We start from the raw sequence: 17,638 nt of genomic DNA, 5'->3' as shown, positions 1-17,638 counted from the left end.
CCAGCCTCCTCTTGATTTTTATCGGTATGTGGTGTGGGTTAGATCAAGGAGCAGCTGGGCAGAAAAACACCTGAAGAATCATTCCTAAAACAGAAATAAGTCTCTAACAATAGGAGTGGCCTACTGGGATGTAGGCTGGCAATACCTATGAGGGTTTTTGTTCTTTTACCTGAATTGGAATCCAACCTAGAGTTTGGGATCCAAAGACATCTTCTAAAGTACCATGGCCATCTGCTCCAATGAGAAATTTTAATTTGCTTGACTATTATAGAAACCGTACTCATTTTGAACTCCAGTCTAATGTCGATAGATTACAGCAAAAAGGATTTCTATTCCTTTGTGTACAAGATTAAGTAGAATTTATGCTGTCCTAGATGTAATCATACAATTCTAGATATGCTTAAGAGTTGTAGACCGTTCTAGAGATGATGTGTGCCATGATCCTTTAGCTTCTTCTGTGTGTTCCATGCATCATTGTAGCCTTTCCCTCCTACATTTTCTATTTTAAGTTCAAGAGCAGTATTGACTGCAGATACTGTTCATTTTTCATTTTAGTTGCCTTTTACTTGTAGTTTAGTGTAGTCTTCTAAATGAACACGAGTAGAGCCTAGTGAGCAAAAGCTGATAATTACACCAAAAGTAAGCTGTGCACCGTAATACTATCCAATTAATTGCTTGCAAGTTTTCCTTGGATTGTGGGTGATCCAGGTGTATAGTTCTCTATTACGTGAACGCACTTGGATAATTTTTTATCTTTAAAAAAAAAAATCAGTATTTGTATTTGCAACTTAACACTGTTAATCACTAACATATTAGGTATTTGGTATCTGAGAATTTCGAGTACTTGCATTCTCTTTGGCCCAGTGATCTGTGTTTTCTGCTGGCTGCAAGTTTGACTCAAAATAATATACTAAATATACAATTCTGATTTTACTAAGTACTTTCAAGTATTTCCTACCAAATTTCTTAGAGTGAATAGACAATATTCAAAGGACACCCCCTATATAACTGCCAAGATAGAAAAATATTGAGTCTAGTTTCTAGCTTCTGAGAGGTTTACTGGGGAATTGCTTGTGGATAAATTCTGATGGTTTTCAGTGGTGCCTGCTTTTTGGCACAGGTGTTTGCCAATAAATGTGGTTTGCCAAATTAAAATAGCCAGCCTTCTAATTTGCCAGAACAACAGAAATTCTAGTCAAACCTTTTTGGCTGATGTTAGCAAAATGCTGTGTAATATGAAAGCTATGTTGTACCACTTTATTTCCTTGTTTCTTTTTTAAAATTATTTTTGACTACAGGTTTAATTAGTGTTTTGTTTGCTTACATCACTCATCTAATCTTTCAGTCTTCATATTGATTTTTTTTGTGATGATCATCATGGAGTCCTTTACCCTTGCTATTGCTGGTGGATTTCCTTATCACTGATCCCTCTCCTCTGCCCTTCCCCTGAGAAACCTTGCTTCTGTCACAATACTTTTGGCGATATCATAAATTTTCATGGCACACTATGTGACACTATCCAATAAAGCATCAGTTATAGCTTATATTGACATCAGAAGCCTTCCAGTGAGAGTGTTCTAAGGAAGGGGTATTGTATGTGCTTTTACTTTTAATGCACAAACCTAAATGTTATGAAGGACAGGTTATCCATTGCACTGTTCTTTATCTCGTGTTCTCACAGGAAATATGCACTCACCTGTGGCCTCCGCAGGGACTGCACAGATCGAGAGAGGACAAGGTACTAGACTGATTCAATTTTTAACCTCTGATCTTGTAACTAACCTGTAACAGAGAGGTATAACCCTTCACCTTTACTGGGTTGCTTTCACTTTACAAGATGTTAATTTTTGTTGGATGAGATGTGAGGGTTAAACTTTCAAAATGTGGTTTGTCTTTCCTGTTACAGATTTGAGGTCAGAGGTTAAATTATATGTTGGAGTTTTACTGTTTTGAACCAAAATATAATCTGTCGTAAATATATTTCGTTGATTATAATATCTGATAGTTTCTCAGAGAAAAGCTCCAGTGACCAAAAAGATTGAGGAATGTGGCTGCAGTGCAAGGATCTTAGTTAATGGCTGCCATATCAGGAACTTCATAGTACGTAACAGTGTGCTGACCACCATGTTTCTTTCAAAGTCTATTATTAGAGGGCATTTAACTGGACTGCAAGTGAATAAGTGAGGCTACATAATTGACTTTCATGCCAATATTTTGATTAATTTAGTAGCCACATATATTGTGCAATGCTAAAGTGTCATAAGAGTTTTGATGGTCAGTCGAAAGAAATTACTCTTAGTTGAAAAGTTGCATCTTTTTATAATTGAAAAATGAATTTTAAAAATTGTTTGAGAGTTTAAATAGATGTATTTCTCTGTCCCCTCACTTGTTTTTCTGACAATCGGCGCCATATTTTGGAGGGTGTTCGGCTACTGCTGAAAATTTCATGGGAATGGCGTCGTTCATCTTTAATTTTCCTCCCAACTTTGTCCCTGGGGGAAACTTTTTAACCTCTGTTGAATGCTTCCTCTTGGTATGCCTGAATAGTTTGAAGGTACATTTTCACTACAGTTCTAGCATCTGTTTGATGTGTTTTTTTGCTATGCACCAGTGCCAGACTTATTCAATGTAAATCTGAGTTAAGCTTGAACTGACTCTGGAGAATAGTGGAATACAACTTCTGCCTGCAGGGAATTTTGCCTCACTTCAGCTTGGGCTGGCCTCGACTCCAGCTTCAGGCTGCATTTACACTGTAACTCATGTTGTAATGTGAAATGGAGCCACTTTGCTCTAATGCTATAGTTATAGTGGAAATGTATCTAAAATTTCAGGTAAAGAATTTGACAGGACTGATATCTGATTCCCATCCAGTATATGTATCATAGGGTGTCTGGTAATGCTAGGATGTCGTATACCACTCTTCTGCGCTACGCTCTTTTATTACCCATGCCCTGCTCTTCTGGGCTTGTTGAGATAGGATTACAGAATTAGTGAGATTTCCAGAGTTTAACACTTACCAGGTGTGCTCAGGACAGCAGCGAATAGTTTGTATTCAGTAACTTTAAAGTACAGAAACATCCCAAAGCACTTCACAAAGGCGTAACTAAAGAAAAAGGACATTGAATCAAAGGAAGAGATATTGGGGGAGGGTTGGTCGATGAGGCAGAGCACCAGAACTTTGGCAAAGATGTGAAGGCGGGAAAGCTGGATTGTTTAGAGGTACTTAGGGTGGGGCCTAAGCAACTTTTAAAAAATTTATTCATTCATGGGATATGGGCGTCACTGGCAAGTATAACATTTTGTTGCCCATCCCTAATTGCAGGGAAGCTTATGGCTAACTAGAAGCAGTGCAGTGCATATGGTGAAGTTACTCTCACAGTGCTGTTAGATAGGGAATTCCAAGATTTTGGATTATTGACAATGTATAAATGGTGCTATGTTTCCCAATGAGGATTGTGTGAGACTTGGTGGTGTTTCTATGCACCTGTTGCCTTTGGTAGAGATTACAGGTTTGGGAGGTGCCTTGGCGAGTTGCTGCAATGCATTTGGTAAACGGTACACATGGCAGACATGCCGGCCAGTGGTGGAAGGAGTGATTGTTGAAGGTGGTTGACGGGATGCCAGTCAAGCAGGATGTTGTCGAGCTTCTTGAGCATTGTTGCAGCTGCACTCTTTCCAAAAAAAAAAAATGGAGGGTATTCCATCACACCCCTGGCTTGGTGGTGGAAGGACTTGAGAGTCGAGAGGTGAGTCTCTTGCTGCAGAATATCCAGCCTCCGATCTGCTCTTGCAGCCACAGTATTTATGTGGCTGGGCAAGTGAAGTTTCTGGTTAATGGTAACCACCGGGATGTTCATAGACAGAGATTTGATATAGTGATGCCATTGAATGTCATGGGAGGTGGTTAGACTCTCTCTTGTTGGAGATAGTCATTGCCTGGCACATATGTGGCAGGGACGTTACTTGGAACCAAGCCTGGATGTTGTCCAGGTCTTGCTGCGTGCAAACACGCACTGCTTCATTATCTGAGGAGTTGCAAATTGAACTGAACACTACAATCATTAGTGGAAATATCCATTACTGACCTTATGATTCAGCAGCTGAAGATATTTGGACCTAGGATACTGCTCTGGCTAGCTCCTGCAACAATGTTTTTGGGCTTGGCCTCCAACAGCCATAACCACCTCCATTGTGTTAGGTATGACTCCAGAAAATGGAATTTTTTTCCCGATATCTGTTGACTTCAATTTTACTAGTTCTCCTTGGCACCAAACTTGGTTAAATGCTGCCTTGTTACCAAGGGCAGTCACTTACACCTCCACTCTGGAATTCAGTTCCTTTGTTCATGTTTGTACCAAGACTATAATGAGGTCTCACCAAGTACTCTGGCAGAACCTAAACTGAGTGTTGGTGAGTAAGTGCAGTTTGATAACAATGTTGTCGACTCCTTCCAGTTCTTTGCTGCTGATTGGGAGTTGGCTGATGAGGTGGTAATTGGCCGGGTCAGATTTACCTTGCTTTTTTGGACAGGACGTACTTAGACAATTTTCCACTTTGTCAGGTTCTAGCTGTACTGGAACAGCTTGACAAGAGGCATGGCTGGCTCTAGAGATCAAGTCTTCACTACAGCTGAGATGTTGTCAGGGGCCGTAGCCTTTGCTGTATCTGGTGCATTCAACCTTTTCTTGCTATGACGTGAAATGAATTGAATTAGCTGAAGGCTTGCATCTGTGATGCTGGGGATCTCGGGAGGAGGCATATGTGGATCATCTACTTGATACTTCTTACTGAAGATGGCTGCAAATGCTTCAGCCTTGTCGTTTGCACTCACGTGCAGGATTCTGCCATCTTTGAAGATGGGAATGTTCGTGGAGCCTCCTGCTGCTGTCAATCGTTTCATTGTCCTCCACCATTTGCGACTGGATGTGGCAGGACTGCAGAGCTTTGATCTGATCTGTTGGTTGTGGGATTACTTAGCTCTGTCTATAGCATGCTGCTTCCGCTGTTTAGCGTGTTTTAGCTTCAGGTTGACCACCTTATCACTTACACCTGGTGCTGCTCCAGGCTTACTCTTCTACACTCCTTATTGAACCAGGGCTGGTCGCCAGGCTTGATGGTAACGGTTGATTGAGGGGTATGCCGGACATTGAGATTACAAATTGTGGCAGAGTACATTGCTGCTGCTGATGGCCCACAGTGCCTCATGGATTTTTGAGCTGATACATCTGTTCTGAATTTATGCTGTTTAATATAGTAGTGGTGCCATGCAACCTGATGGAGGGTGTCCTCAGTTTGAAGACAGAATTTTGTCTCCATAGGACTGTTCGTTGGTCGCTCCTACCGATGTTGTCACGGATAGATGCATCTGCAACAGGTGAATTGGTGAGGACAGGGTCAGTTGTGTTTTTCCATCACCTCCATTCTCCCACCACCTGCCACAAGTCTAGTTTGGCTGCTAGGTTCTTCAGGACTCTGCCAACTGTGTTCGTAGTGGTGCTACTAAGCCACTGTTATTGATAGTACCCTATCCAGAGTATATTCTGTGCTCTAGCTACCCTCAGCTTCTTCCTAGTGGTGTTCAACATGGAGGAGTACTGATTCATCAGTTGAAGTAGGGTGATAGGTGGTAATCACTAGAAAGTTTTCTTGTCTATGTTTGACTTGATGCCATGAGACTTCATGGGATCCAGTGTCAATGTTGAGGACCCTGGGGCCATTCCCTCCCTACTATATACCACTCTGCTGCTATATCTGGTGGGTCTGAACTGCTGATGCGATAGAATATACCAACGGATATTGATGAGTGTCGAGTGTTCACTGATAGGTAAGATTCTGTGACAATGACTGACTGTCAGCTGTTGCTTGAATAGTCCGTGGGACATCTCCCAATTTTGTCACAAGTCCCAGATATTACTGAGGAGGACTTTTCAGGGTCGATTGGGCTGGTCGAGCCTTTGTCATGTGTATATCCCATGCCTAGGTTGGTGCCGAGTGGTCCATCCAGTTTTATTATTGTAATTTTTCAAAGCAGTTTGATGCAACTGAATGGCTTGCTAGGCCATTTCAGAGGGCAGTTAAGAACCAACCATTTTGCTGTGCGTCTGGAGTCGTTCTAGAAGCCAGACCGGATAAAGATGGCAGGTTTCCTTCTGTAAAGGGAATTAGTGAAGCAGATAGGTTTTTATGACAATCTGATTGCCTTCATGTGGTGACAATGAACCTTTGCCGTCAGTTCTAAACTGATGGGAGGGGAGGTGCATAGGTCGGAGGCAGAGTAATTGGGAGTCCAGAGTGGAGGTTATCGAGATGGGGTTGAAGCTACAGCTGGATTTAAACATGGCATTCAATCGAATTAAGTTTGCCAACAGTCTGGTTCAATCCAAGACATTGGTCAGGGGGGTGCATTTTGTGGCAAGTATGGAGTTTGGTGGATGTCAAAAATGGGGGCTCCTCCAAAACTGGATATTGGGCAAGTAGTCTGATGGCACAGACAATGGAGGGGTGGAGAGAGGTGATGGAGAGATAGGATGTCTGTCAATTAGCATACATGTGAAAGTTGGGTCCCATGTCTATGGATGTTGTCAAGGAACAGCATGCAAATCAACAATGATCCTTGACAGACTGCTGAGGTGGCAGGAAGAGCAGCTATTGCAAGACATTCAATGACTGCTTGGCTAAGTAAGAGTGGAACCAATTGAGGACAGTTCCCTGGAGCTGGACAACGAGGTAGAAGTGTTGGAAGAGGATGATGTGATCAACTGAGTCAAAGGCTGCTGAGAGAGTAAGGGTGAGTACTGCACCACATTGATGGAGAATACTATTGATAACTTTTAGTGCTGTGAGAGGAGCAGAGACCTTGGATTCAAATCAAGTTGTAGGTGAGGTAGAAGACAACGGAACGTTCATGGACTTCGGAGAGCAAATTGAGTTGGAGTTCTGGTGGTCAAGGATAAAGGAGTTTGCTGGTCAGTTTTTTGGGGAAGGGGAGTGATGTTGGAGTTAGTTCATGGCTGGAATCGTTTCACTCAAATTTTAAGAACCTTTTGAGCGAGTTGGCTTTAAAATTGTGATCTAAGCGATTTCACTGCATCTTTCAGTTCACCCAGTGATGGGTGAAATTTCACACAGCTCAGCAAAGAGGCCTTGTTCTGAATCTGGTTCTACTTTATTGGATAGAATTTTGATGTTTTGAAACTATACATGCGACTTTTGAAACCTGGATAAATTATTTCAAAAATATGTTTAATCCCATTGACTTATCAATCAGTATTTCACTTGTAATGGTTCCTATTAAATACTTTGGTTAAACCCTCTGATACTTCCTCTGTGTGGTTCCTATTGCAAAGTGGCTGTGAGCTTAGTGCCTCTGTGGTGTTTCTGTTATGATGCAGTAAAGTCACTCAGTCCACTGGAACTACTGTGGAATATGGCAATTATGAAATTTTGCCTCCAGTTAAATTACTGACTCTGTAATGTCCTTTTCAGTGTAGATCTTCCATTGGGAATCTAAGTTGCTTATTCAAATGTAAGGCTTATGTCTTCTGAGTTGCACTATGGGTCACTTCCATATGCTAGCAGGCTATTCTAAAAGTCAGTTTCCTGTGAATGTATAAAATTCATAATAGGTTCATAACAAAGCACTCCCCTTTGCAGGGTGCAGCATTACCAAAGGCATTGTTTACCTAACGATTTAGAATTTGCCTTTACTGCTTAACTTTTGAGGGCCTTCTGTCAGTAGTTCTCATGTACATTCAAATTAGCCTGCGATTCTTTGGACTTCTGTTTGCGTCTATAACCATAACCTTTCAAAAGTAAGTAAGCCAACCTCCTTAATGTACCATTAAAAACAAAATACTGCAGATGCTGGAAATCTGAAATAAAAACAAGAAATGCTGGAACCACTCAGCAGGTCTGGCAGCATCTGTGGAAAGAGAAGCAGAGTTAACGTTTTGGGTCAGTGACCCTTCTTCGGAACTGACAAATATTAAAAATGTCACAGGTTATAAGCAAGTGAGGTGGGGGTGGGGAAAGAGATAACAAAGGAGAAGGTGTAGATTGGACAAGGCCACATAGCTGACCAAAAGGCCATGGAGCAAAGGCAAACAATATGTTAATGGTGTGTTGAAAGACACAGCGTTAGTACAGAAAAGGTGTTAACGGGCTGAATATTGAACAGCAAGTGCAAACATGAAAAAAACCTTTTCGTACTAATGCTTTCTCTTTCAACACACCATTAACATATTGTTTGCCTTTGCTCCATGGCCTTTTGGTCAGCTATGTGGCCTTGTCCAATCTACACCACCTCCTTTGTTATCTCTTTCCCCACCCCCACCTCACTTGCTTATAACCTGTGACATTTTTAATATTTGTCAGTTCCGAAGAAGGGTCACTGACCCGAAACGTTAACTCTGCTTCTCTTTCCACAGATGCTGCCAGACCTGCTGAGTGGTTCCAGCATTTCTTGTTTTTATTCCTTAATGAACCATATAGTATCATTTCCCTCCAATCATTATATTCTGGGATTGTTCATCGGATTTGATTTCCTAATACAAAAGCGGACTATCCAGCTTTATTATCAGCAGAGCATATAGTCACATCACAATTTTTAGTTGGAAACTTATTTTGTTACACTTGAGCATCTCATTAGCACTGTCTTCTGTCAGAAATGTAATTGGAATTGCTCAATCATTCTCATTCAGGTCAAAATTTTCAATTGGTTGAAAAAAGTTTGGATCAGTTCAAAAAATATGTTGGACATCAATTGGCCTATCCTTTTCTCTTTTTCCTGTGCTTAACTCTTGGAAATCAGCTGTTTTGGGTCTAGTCATGCTCCAGCTTGGGGGTTGGCAAACTTGTGAAGGCTATTACTGGCCACAATGACCCCTTTATTGTTGCAACCTCAGTTGAGACCATTAACTCTAAAACACGAGTTATGAACTCCCCAGACCGATTAAAGAATCTCACAACATTTCGCGTTTTAAGACTTTTATAACAACTAAAGATCCACATTAACTGTACCTACCTTAGGTAGCTAATACACTAATTTACATAGAAACGTATTGCCCATTAATTTATTAACACACACAAAAACGCCACACCACGTTTATACATTACGCAGTATTCTCATCAAATCTTTGCAGTTTAAAGTCCCAAACTCCTCCCAGTTGCAATGCTTTGGATCTTGCAGTCCTTCTTGGGGGGGGGTGGGGGGGGGAAAACAATGTCGTCTTGGCTCATTTCTTCTGAGCACGTTCGGCTGGTCTTCTGTGAATAAGGCAATTTTCGGTGACCCCGTTGGTCTCTTCTCCACAAAGCTCAACTTTTGAATCGAATCAAAATCTTAGCCTTTCGTTGTAACAGTGTTCTGAGAGCAGTTTTTTTTTCTCTCTCCCTCTCCTACTCCCCTTCCCCCATCGGCCCCTTTTTTTTGTCCTGGAGTTCTGCCTCCTTTTATGAATATGCAAACATACGAATAAGGAGCATAAGTAGACTATTTGGCCCCTTGAGCCTGCTCTGCCATTCAATAAGATCATGGCTGATCTGTTTGTGTCTCAAATTCCACACTCCCATCTACCCCTTATAACCTTTTGATTCCGTTGCCTAACAAGCACCTATCTACCTTCGCCTTAAAAATATTCAATGACCCCGCCTCCACCACCTTCTGAGGCAGAGTTCCAAAGTTGCACAACCCTCAGAAAAGAAATTCTCCTCATCTCTGTCCGAAAAGGGCGACCCCTAAGTTTAAAACCATGCCCCCTAGTTCTGGACTCACCCACAAGAGGAAACATCCTTTCCGCATCCACTTTGTCAAGACCGTTCTGGATCTTGTATACTTCAATCAAGTCTCCTCTCACTCTTCTACGCTCCAGTGAAAACAAGACCAGTTCTGTCCGACCTTCCTTCATATGACAACTCGCTCATTCCAGGTATCAATCTAGTAAACCTTCTCTGAACCGCATTCAACACATTTACATCCTTCCTTAAATAAGGAGACCCAAACTGAACACAGTATTCGAGATGTATAACTGAAGCATAACATCCTTAATTTTCAATTCCTCTCATAATAAAGGATAGCATTCCATTAGCCGCCTTTATGTATTGATGTACCTGCATAGTAACTTTTTGTGACTCGTGCACTAGAAAACCTAGATCCCTCTGCACCTTGGAGTTCTGCAGTCGTACTCCGTTTAAATAATACTCTTCTTTTTTTTTTCTTCCTGCCAAAGTGAACGACTTCACATTTTCCCACATTATACTCCCACCTGCCAGATTTTTGCCCACTCATTCATCCTATCTATATCGGTCTTCAAACTCCTTATGTCCCCTTCATAACATACTTTTCTAACTATCTTTGTGACGTCTGCAAATTTAGTTGCCGTGCCATCGCTCCCTTCATCTAAGTCATTGATATAAATTGTAAAAAGTTGAGGCCCCAACACAGACCCCTGTGGGACTCCACTCGTCACATCTTGCCAATCAGAAAAGGACCCATTTATGCATTCTCTCTCCTGCCAGCCAGCCAATCTTCCATCCATACTAATATGTTACCCCTTCACCAGGAGCTCCTACTTTGCGCAATAACCTTTTAGGTGGCACCTTGTCAAATGCGTTCTGAATTTCTGTTTCTTTCTTGTAACTTTTTTTGGAGTGGAAATAACATTCGCACAATAAGGGAAGAATTAATAGCTATTTCTGATTGCTTAGTCTTTTCACTGAGTTTTCAGTAGTATCTTGAACATCTACAAGTTTCTGACTATCTGTGTCCAAAATCTGTCAACTATTTATCCTCCTTGAGTTCTTGTACTTAGTAGCTTACAAGTACTTTAAAATTTCAGAAGACAACATCTCCAACTGGAACTGTTCATTGATTACCATGCCTATCAAGTTTAAACTCTGGGAGCCATTTTAAGCTAAGTTACTTTTGATCAGCTCTGTAGACTCTAAGTCTTTAAACATTAAAATATTTCATTTACAGCCTTTTATGAAGTTAGTATTCAATGGTTAAAGCCTGTTTTGCTTTTTTATGGAGTCCCTGTTGAAGTGGTGGAACTTGGATTGTCCAGGGCCTTTGCCGTTGTGGGTCAGTTGCGTGGATAGCATAACATGATCATATCATGTATAACAGTCAGTGCAAACATTATTATCTATCACAAACTGTGTGTTTTGACACTGGAATTTATTCACCAAAGAGGCAACAGTGTTGAGAAAAGCAAATTCAAAACCCCAGGTCCGCAAAATTCAAAACTGGATAAACCAGCAAATAAGAAATACCAGTCCAGATAGAATAGAGTTGTTTAGTCGTTATGTGTTGGATTACAAGGCTTGTGGTACAATTCAACTTGGAGGCCATAGTTAAGCACCTAGGTCAAACATTCTGATTTTACTGTCTCTAGAATTTATATTAGAACAAAATGATCAAATTCTCTGTTTACTTTGGACTCCAGAAGCTGGCTGAGCGTGTCTACCCTGAGACACAGTGCGGCTTTCGAGCGGACAGATCCGCCGTTGACATGCTGTTCTCCCTTCGCCAGCTACAGGAGAAATACCGCAAACAACAGATGCCCCTCTACGTTGTCTTTGTAGATCTCACCAAAGCCTTTGACCTCGTCAGCAGACGTGGTCTCTTCAGACTACTAGCAAAGATGGGATGTCCACCAAAGCTACTAAGTATCATCACCTCGTTCCATGACAATATGAAAGGCACAATTCAGCATAGTGGTGCCTCATCAGATCCCTTTCCTATCCTGAGTGGTGTGAAACCGGGCTGTGTTCTCGCACCTACGCTGTTTGTTTGGGATCATCTCCCTGCTGCTCTCACATGCGTTCAAGTCTTCAGAGAAGGAATTTTCCTCCACACAAGATCAGATGGCAGGTTGTTCAACCTCTTGCCCGTCTTGGAGCGAAGACCAAAGCACGCAAAGTCCTCATTAGGGAACTCCTCTTTGCTGATGATGCTGCAGTTCTATCCCACACAGAGACTCATCGACAGGATTGCGGCTGCCTGCAACGAATTTGGCTTAACCATCAGCCTCAAGAAAACGAACATCTTGGGACAGGATGTCAAAAATGCTGCATCCATCAGTATGGGTGATCACGCTCTGGAAGTGGTTCAAGAGTTCACCTACCTCGGCTCAACCTGTATGTCACTGCAGAAATCAACAAGCACATGGGAAAGGCATCTGCTTCTATGTCCAGACTGGCCAAGAGAGTGTGGGGAAAATGACGCACTGACACTGAACACAAGTCCGAGTGTTTCAAGCTCGTGTCCTCACTACCTTGTTCTACAGCAGCGAGGCCTGGACAACGTATATCAGCCAAGAGCGACGTCTCAACGCATTCCATCTTCGCTGTCTCCAGAGAATCCTTGGCATCAGGTGGCAGGACCTTATCTCCAACGCAGAAGTCCTCGAGGAAGCCAACATCCCCAGCATATATGCCCTACTGAGCCAGCACTTGAGATGGCTTGGCCATGTGAGCCGCATGGAAGATGGCAGGATCCCCAACGACGTATTGTACAGCAAGCTCGTCACTGGTATCAGACCCACCGGCCGTCCATGTCTCCGCTTTAAAAACATTTGTAAACGCGACATGAAGTCCTGTGACGTTGACCACAAGTCATGGGAGCTAGTTGCCAGAGGTCACCAGAGCTGGCGGACAGCTATAAAGGCGGGGCTGAAGAGAGGCGAGTTGAAGAGACTCAGCAGTTGGCAGGAAAAGAGACAGAAGTGGAAGGAGCGCCAACTGTGTAACAGCCCCGACAACCAACTTTACCTGCAGCGCCTGTGGAAGAGTCTGTCACTCTAGAATTGGCCTTTACAGCCACTCCAGGCGCTCCTCCACAAACCACTGACCACCTCTAGGTGCTTACCCATTGTCCCTCGAGACAAGGAGGCCAAAAACAAAGAGGATTTATATTAGAATGAAATGATCAATTTCTCTGTTTACTTTGGAAGTTCTGCATTAAAATTGCTAAATTTTCAGATTACTAGAGTTGTCGAGTTTCTGGTGATCTTTTATGTAACCCGAAATGCAGTTGATGTAAAGCAGTAATTTAGTGGGCATTGTTATCCAATTTATGGCATCTTGGAGGAATTCTTTCAATATAGATTTCTGTTAACTGCTTTACTTTTATTAGAGAGTAGTTTGACACCATTATTACACTGGAGAGATTCCACTTGAAGCCAGTTCAAATGTTTGCAAGCTTTATTAATTTGTAACCACAAATCATAGTAAAATACAAAATACAAACATATTCTTGTTAAAATGTTGTTGAATGATGCCAACATTAAAATACATTGTGAACAATCCACTTTACTCACCGCAGCTTTTCCTTGAAGGTTAAATGTGGCCTCATTGAATTTTCTGATCACCAGACAAGTGTGCATGTCTATTCCAAAATACACTGTTTCAGAGCCGAGTTATTAACTTTATTAGCGAGGCAAGGTTTCAATTAATATGTTCTCAAAGAACAGTTTTCTTTGTGTAGTTCTTGGCATTTTTAGGTACATTTGAAGCTGTACTTATTGCTATACCCATTTCTAAAGGTAAATTGTGAATTTGAGAACATTTGGAGACCTACTAGAGCCCTCTATATTGTGCTGTGTGATTGCATCTGTAAAATTGTTCATAGATATAATGCAAAGTATGGTAGATTAGAAAAAAAATTAGATGGCACCGAGTTGGGTTCAGTGGGACTTTTGCTTTGTAATGCAGTTTTCTTTTGTGAAACTATGTATTCCCAAATTAAAGAACAAACGTGGTTGGCTCATTTTTTTTAAAAAAACAATGCTGAGTGCTATTATGGACTCTTTGTGCCTGAGGTAGTCATGGTATGCATTGTGTACTTTTGCAAAGTAACCTAACATTTTGACAGCTTAAATGTAACTGACAAAGGTTGCTCTTTATCCAGTAATATTGCCAGATTGTGATCATGACACAGCCAGATTAACCTGTTCTGGAGGATGATAGGTTAGAATTGTGATCCTCTATATTGAGAAGCAGGCTGCCATTCATTCTGCAGCTGCTGACTTATGGTCTTAGTGCAGTTTATACTGTGCATCCAGGTGCACTATCGTCACCCGTTACTTGACACAGTAGGCTTTGATGGCAAAATTGACTTTTCAAATGTTATTGGAGATGTGCTAAATATTGTAAAGCTTGGAATTGTTCTTTTTGCTCCAGTATAAATTGCTCAGGGTGTCCTATGCCTCAATTATAGGTCAGGAATCAGTATAAAGACTGCTGTGGTCCTGATGGTAGAGAGCCAATATTTGGATCCTCATCAGTTAGGGGAAAGTTAGAATATTAGAGCTCTGGTTTAATTGCAGCCAAGATATTTGTACTTAATGAAGTGGGAAGACTACAAAATTTGAGAAATTAAATGGTTAGATACTTTTGCCTGATTAGCTAGCCGTGAGAGGGTACATTGAATGATTGGGTCTCAACAATAATTTCAAATTTGTTCTAGTGAGACTAAGGAGGGGGAAACATGCAGTACAAGGTTGAAAAGTCTTGATGTGAAACCAAAGAGCTGATGATGACTTACTTGAATGTTGGCAGGAACAACTTGTCTCAGGATACTTATGTTTAATTCCTTTGACTGCAAGAGTGCAGCATATCTTTAACTTCAATATCTCCAAAACCCATATATTTCTTGTTTTACTTTATAAAAACATATTGGTGCTGCTTTTTTTATGGAGGTGTTTTTGAGTTAACTTGATTCTCCGTATGTTGCTTAACACAGTTAGTGTTGCCATACAATGTAACACAGAAAAACCTTTCTACTTCTAAAATGCTGCCTATAAAATATGAAATAATTGATTACTATCATTCTAGTGATATTTAATCGCTATATAACTTGAAATAAGCCTGTCGTTCTGCACATTTTGTTTTGCAGTTAGAAGCAAATCCAACCTATATGCAGAGTTGAGTCTCTTGAATTATTCTATATAAGTGGTTAAAATCTCCAAAATCAGGCAGGTGCAAATTTTGATATTTGCTGCATGTGAAGCAGGCTTGCCAGCAAGTAGTAGTCCAGTGTGATTGTGAGGGAAAATGAAGTGTAATATTTTGAATCTATAACCATAAAGACCATAATATTGGCAGATTATTGCAGTATTGAACACAGATTGGTTTAAAGTTCCACGTTGTGCAGGTTTGGAATGTTCTTATTTGCTATTTGGACTGTTTAAATTGATATTTTAAAATACATTTACTTGTTTCATAAGTTTACACAGCTTTGCAGAGCATAAATTATTCAAATCTCCAAAAGGATATTATGGGCTAACTGTCAAACTGCATTTTTAATCTAGTCATTCTCGTCATCAGCTGTGTATAGCATAATGGAATAAAAGCAAAACACTGCAGGTGCTGGAAATCTGAAATAAAAAGAACGTGCTGGAAATACTCAGCAGGTCAGGCAGCATCTGTGGAGAGAGAAGCAGAGTTAACCTTTCAGGTCTGTGACCTTTCATCAGAACTGGCAAAGGTTCGAAAAAGTTTTAAGCAAGTGAAGGGGGTGGTGGGGAAGAGAACAAAAGGGGAGGTGTGTGATGGGGCAGGAGGGATTAAATAACACAGCTGTCCTGGAACAAAGGCAGTGGTATAGTATAATGGAATGTTGGTTGTTGCATATGCATAAACAGCAGGAAGCGTATTAGTACCACTTAATCTGGATCTCAGCTGTGTTACAGTGGGGAAGCATTGTCCGATGCTTTCTCTTGGGACAGTTAGAATCATGCCCTACGCTTCACCCATGCATCATTCAGGAGCAGTTTTGAAGTGGCTTGAATCCTGTGAGCAGGCTACCAACCAGGTCTTGTGGAAGGTGGATCTAGCAGGATTTATGCTCTGCGAAGCTGGAAATCCCTTTTTCTTAAAAAAAAAACTTTCATTTTCTTCCCATCTGTCTCATTGTAATATACAACTTCATGCACATACTTTACACATCTTTTGACAGTGATTCCTTTTTCCCTTCCAGTCCCAATGCAGGACCCCAGAGGCAACATGCAGCGAGGTCCCCCAGTAGCTGGGGCTCCAGCTCCAAGAGGTTTGCTGGGAGATGCACCAAATGACCCACGAGGAGGGACTCTGCTTTCTGTCACTGGGGAGGTGGAACCAAGGTAAGTGGTAGGCTGTAAGATATTTTTATCTGTAACCTGTGTAAATGTTACCTTGCACACTTCTGAGTTGAGAGAAGCCATGGTTTTCTGACAACCATTCCTTTCCCAGGTGTGCCTTTGCATGTGTTAGTGTTAGAGTTCAGGGAGCAGTCTTCCTCACTCTTGGACTGGATAATGTGCGCTCAAAAAAGGTGTGAATAAAATTTAAAATGTAGGTACATTGTTAGTTATTACTGCTCTGCTCCTTTGGCAGTCCCGTGTAGTCTAATTTAGGAAAAAGCAATTTTGAGAAGAATGAAACTCATTCGTTATTAGGAACTGGAGTGCATGTTGATTTTTAATTAATTAGTTTTTCAATATCTGGACATATGACGCTAGCTAGTATTATAAATCTAGAACCACTTTCCAAGTTGTAACTTTGTCACTAGAATTTAGGTAGAGTAATAATGGGAGTGTGAAATTTTCAAACCATGTTCATTTAAATTTTGAAAGACATACAGCATTTGGACTTTGCAAATTTTTGTGTTGCATGTAGAGGACAGATTTAGAAGTATGTAACAGATTGTGTGATGCTTATAGTGGGACAAATTTAAGGTAATGAATTAAGAATATTAAGTAAATCCTACATTAATCTATACTTATTAGCATATTGGTAAAAATGCACTTGTATCTAATGGCAATACTGTAATGGATTCCCCTTACAGTGAGAAGTGTCAGACCATTGAGACATCCTTTTTAACCAGTTTCAGATGCCGGGCAATAATCATAGCTGATTGATGCATTTTGATACTCATACTGACTCTTCTTTGAAAGTTGTAAGAATCTATTATTTGGTTGTCTTTTGGCTCAAGTTCTTGTCATTGATCAATACTGTCTCGATGTTTTACAGACTATGATTTTCAGCAGAATAATAAGGCCAGGTTTTGTTCACAGACCATAATCAAAAAGGAGAATTCTGTTTACCAACTTCAGTGATTGTCAGTTCAGCCAGTCTTTTTCATAGTTCCTTTCTCCCCTATATCCTCAGATCTTCTCCTCTCCTGAAGGTCATGAATCATGCTGGTTATGAATTAACAGACACTGACAGCTCTCTAGTCTTATGGACATGACCTTTTTGAAAGTTTGTTAATGAGCATTGTTACCCAACTGAAGTCTATGTACATTTACTTTCAAGCAAAGATCACTGGATAGCAATCAGGAGCAATATCCTAGATTGATTCCTTTTTTTGTTTACATTGAAACCAATTGTGTAACAATGGTTGTACTGGCAGATTGAATGTCCTACAGTTAGTGTGGTTTGTTCTAATGAGATTGGAGTTGCAGTACATTGGGGGATTTCTACTTCAAATTGATGTTGATCCTGACCTTGAATTCCTTTATGTTAATGCTGGGTACAAAGTTAGAAATATATTGTATTTCCCAACATGGATATCACTTATTTTGAGCACACAAATGCACTGAAAAAAAATTGTTCAGTCACTAATTCATTGCATACACTGTAATGGGGAAAATGTCTG

At 40.9% G+C, this 17,638-nt stretch overlaps 1 protein-coding gene across 3 annotated transcripts in view; it reads left to right on the top strand.

Moving 5' to 3' along the window:
* Window positions 1–17,638, top strand: part of cstf2 (cleavage stimulation factor, 3' pre-RNA, subunit 2) — a 95,996-nt gene that overhangs the window by 35,835 nt on the left and 42,523 nt on the right. For 2 of the 3 annotated variants that reach the window (XM_068047652.1, XM_068047650.1), the window contains exons 9-10: window positions 1,682–1,738; window positions 15,980–16,121. In XM_068047652.1, coding sequence (XP_067903753.1) covers window positions 1,682–1,738; window positions 15,980–16,121 — 199 coding nt within the window. The remainder of the gene's footprint in view (window positions 1–1,681; window positions 1,739–15,979; window positions 16,122–17,638) is intronic. The other variant, XM_068047651.1, reaches the window with a different exon arrangement.

The sequence above is a fragment of the Heterodontus francisci genome, chromosome 15 (assembly GCF_036365525.1).
Source record: "Heterodontus francisci isolate sHetFra1 chromosome 15, sHetFra1.hap1, whole genome shotgun sequence".
NCBI lineage: Eukaryota > Metazoa > Chordata > Chondrichthyes > Heterodontiformes > Heterodontidae > Heterodontus > Heterodontus francisci.
The sequence above is the reverse complement of the archived record's forward strand: the minus strand, read 5'-3'. Positions and strand labels throughout refer to the sequence as shown.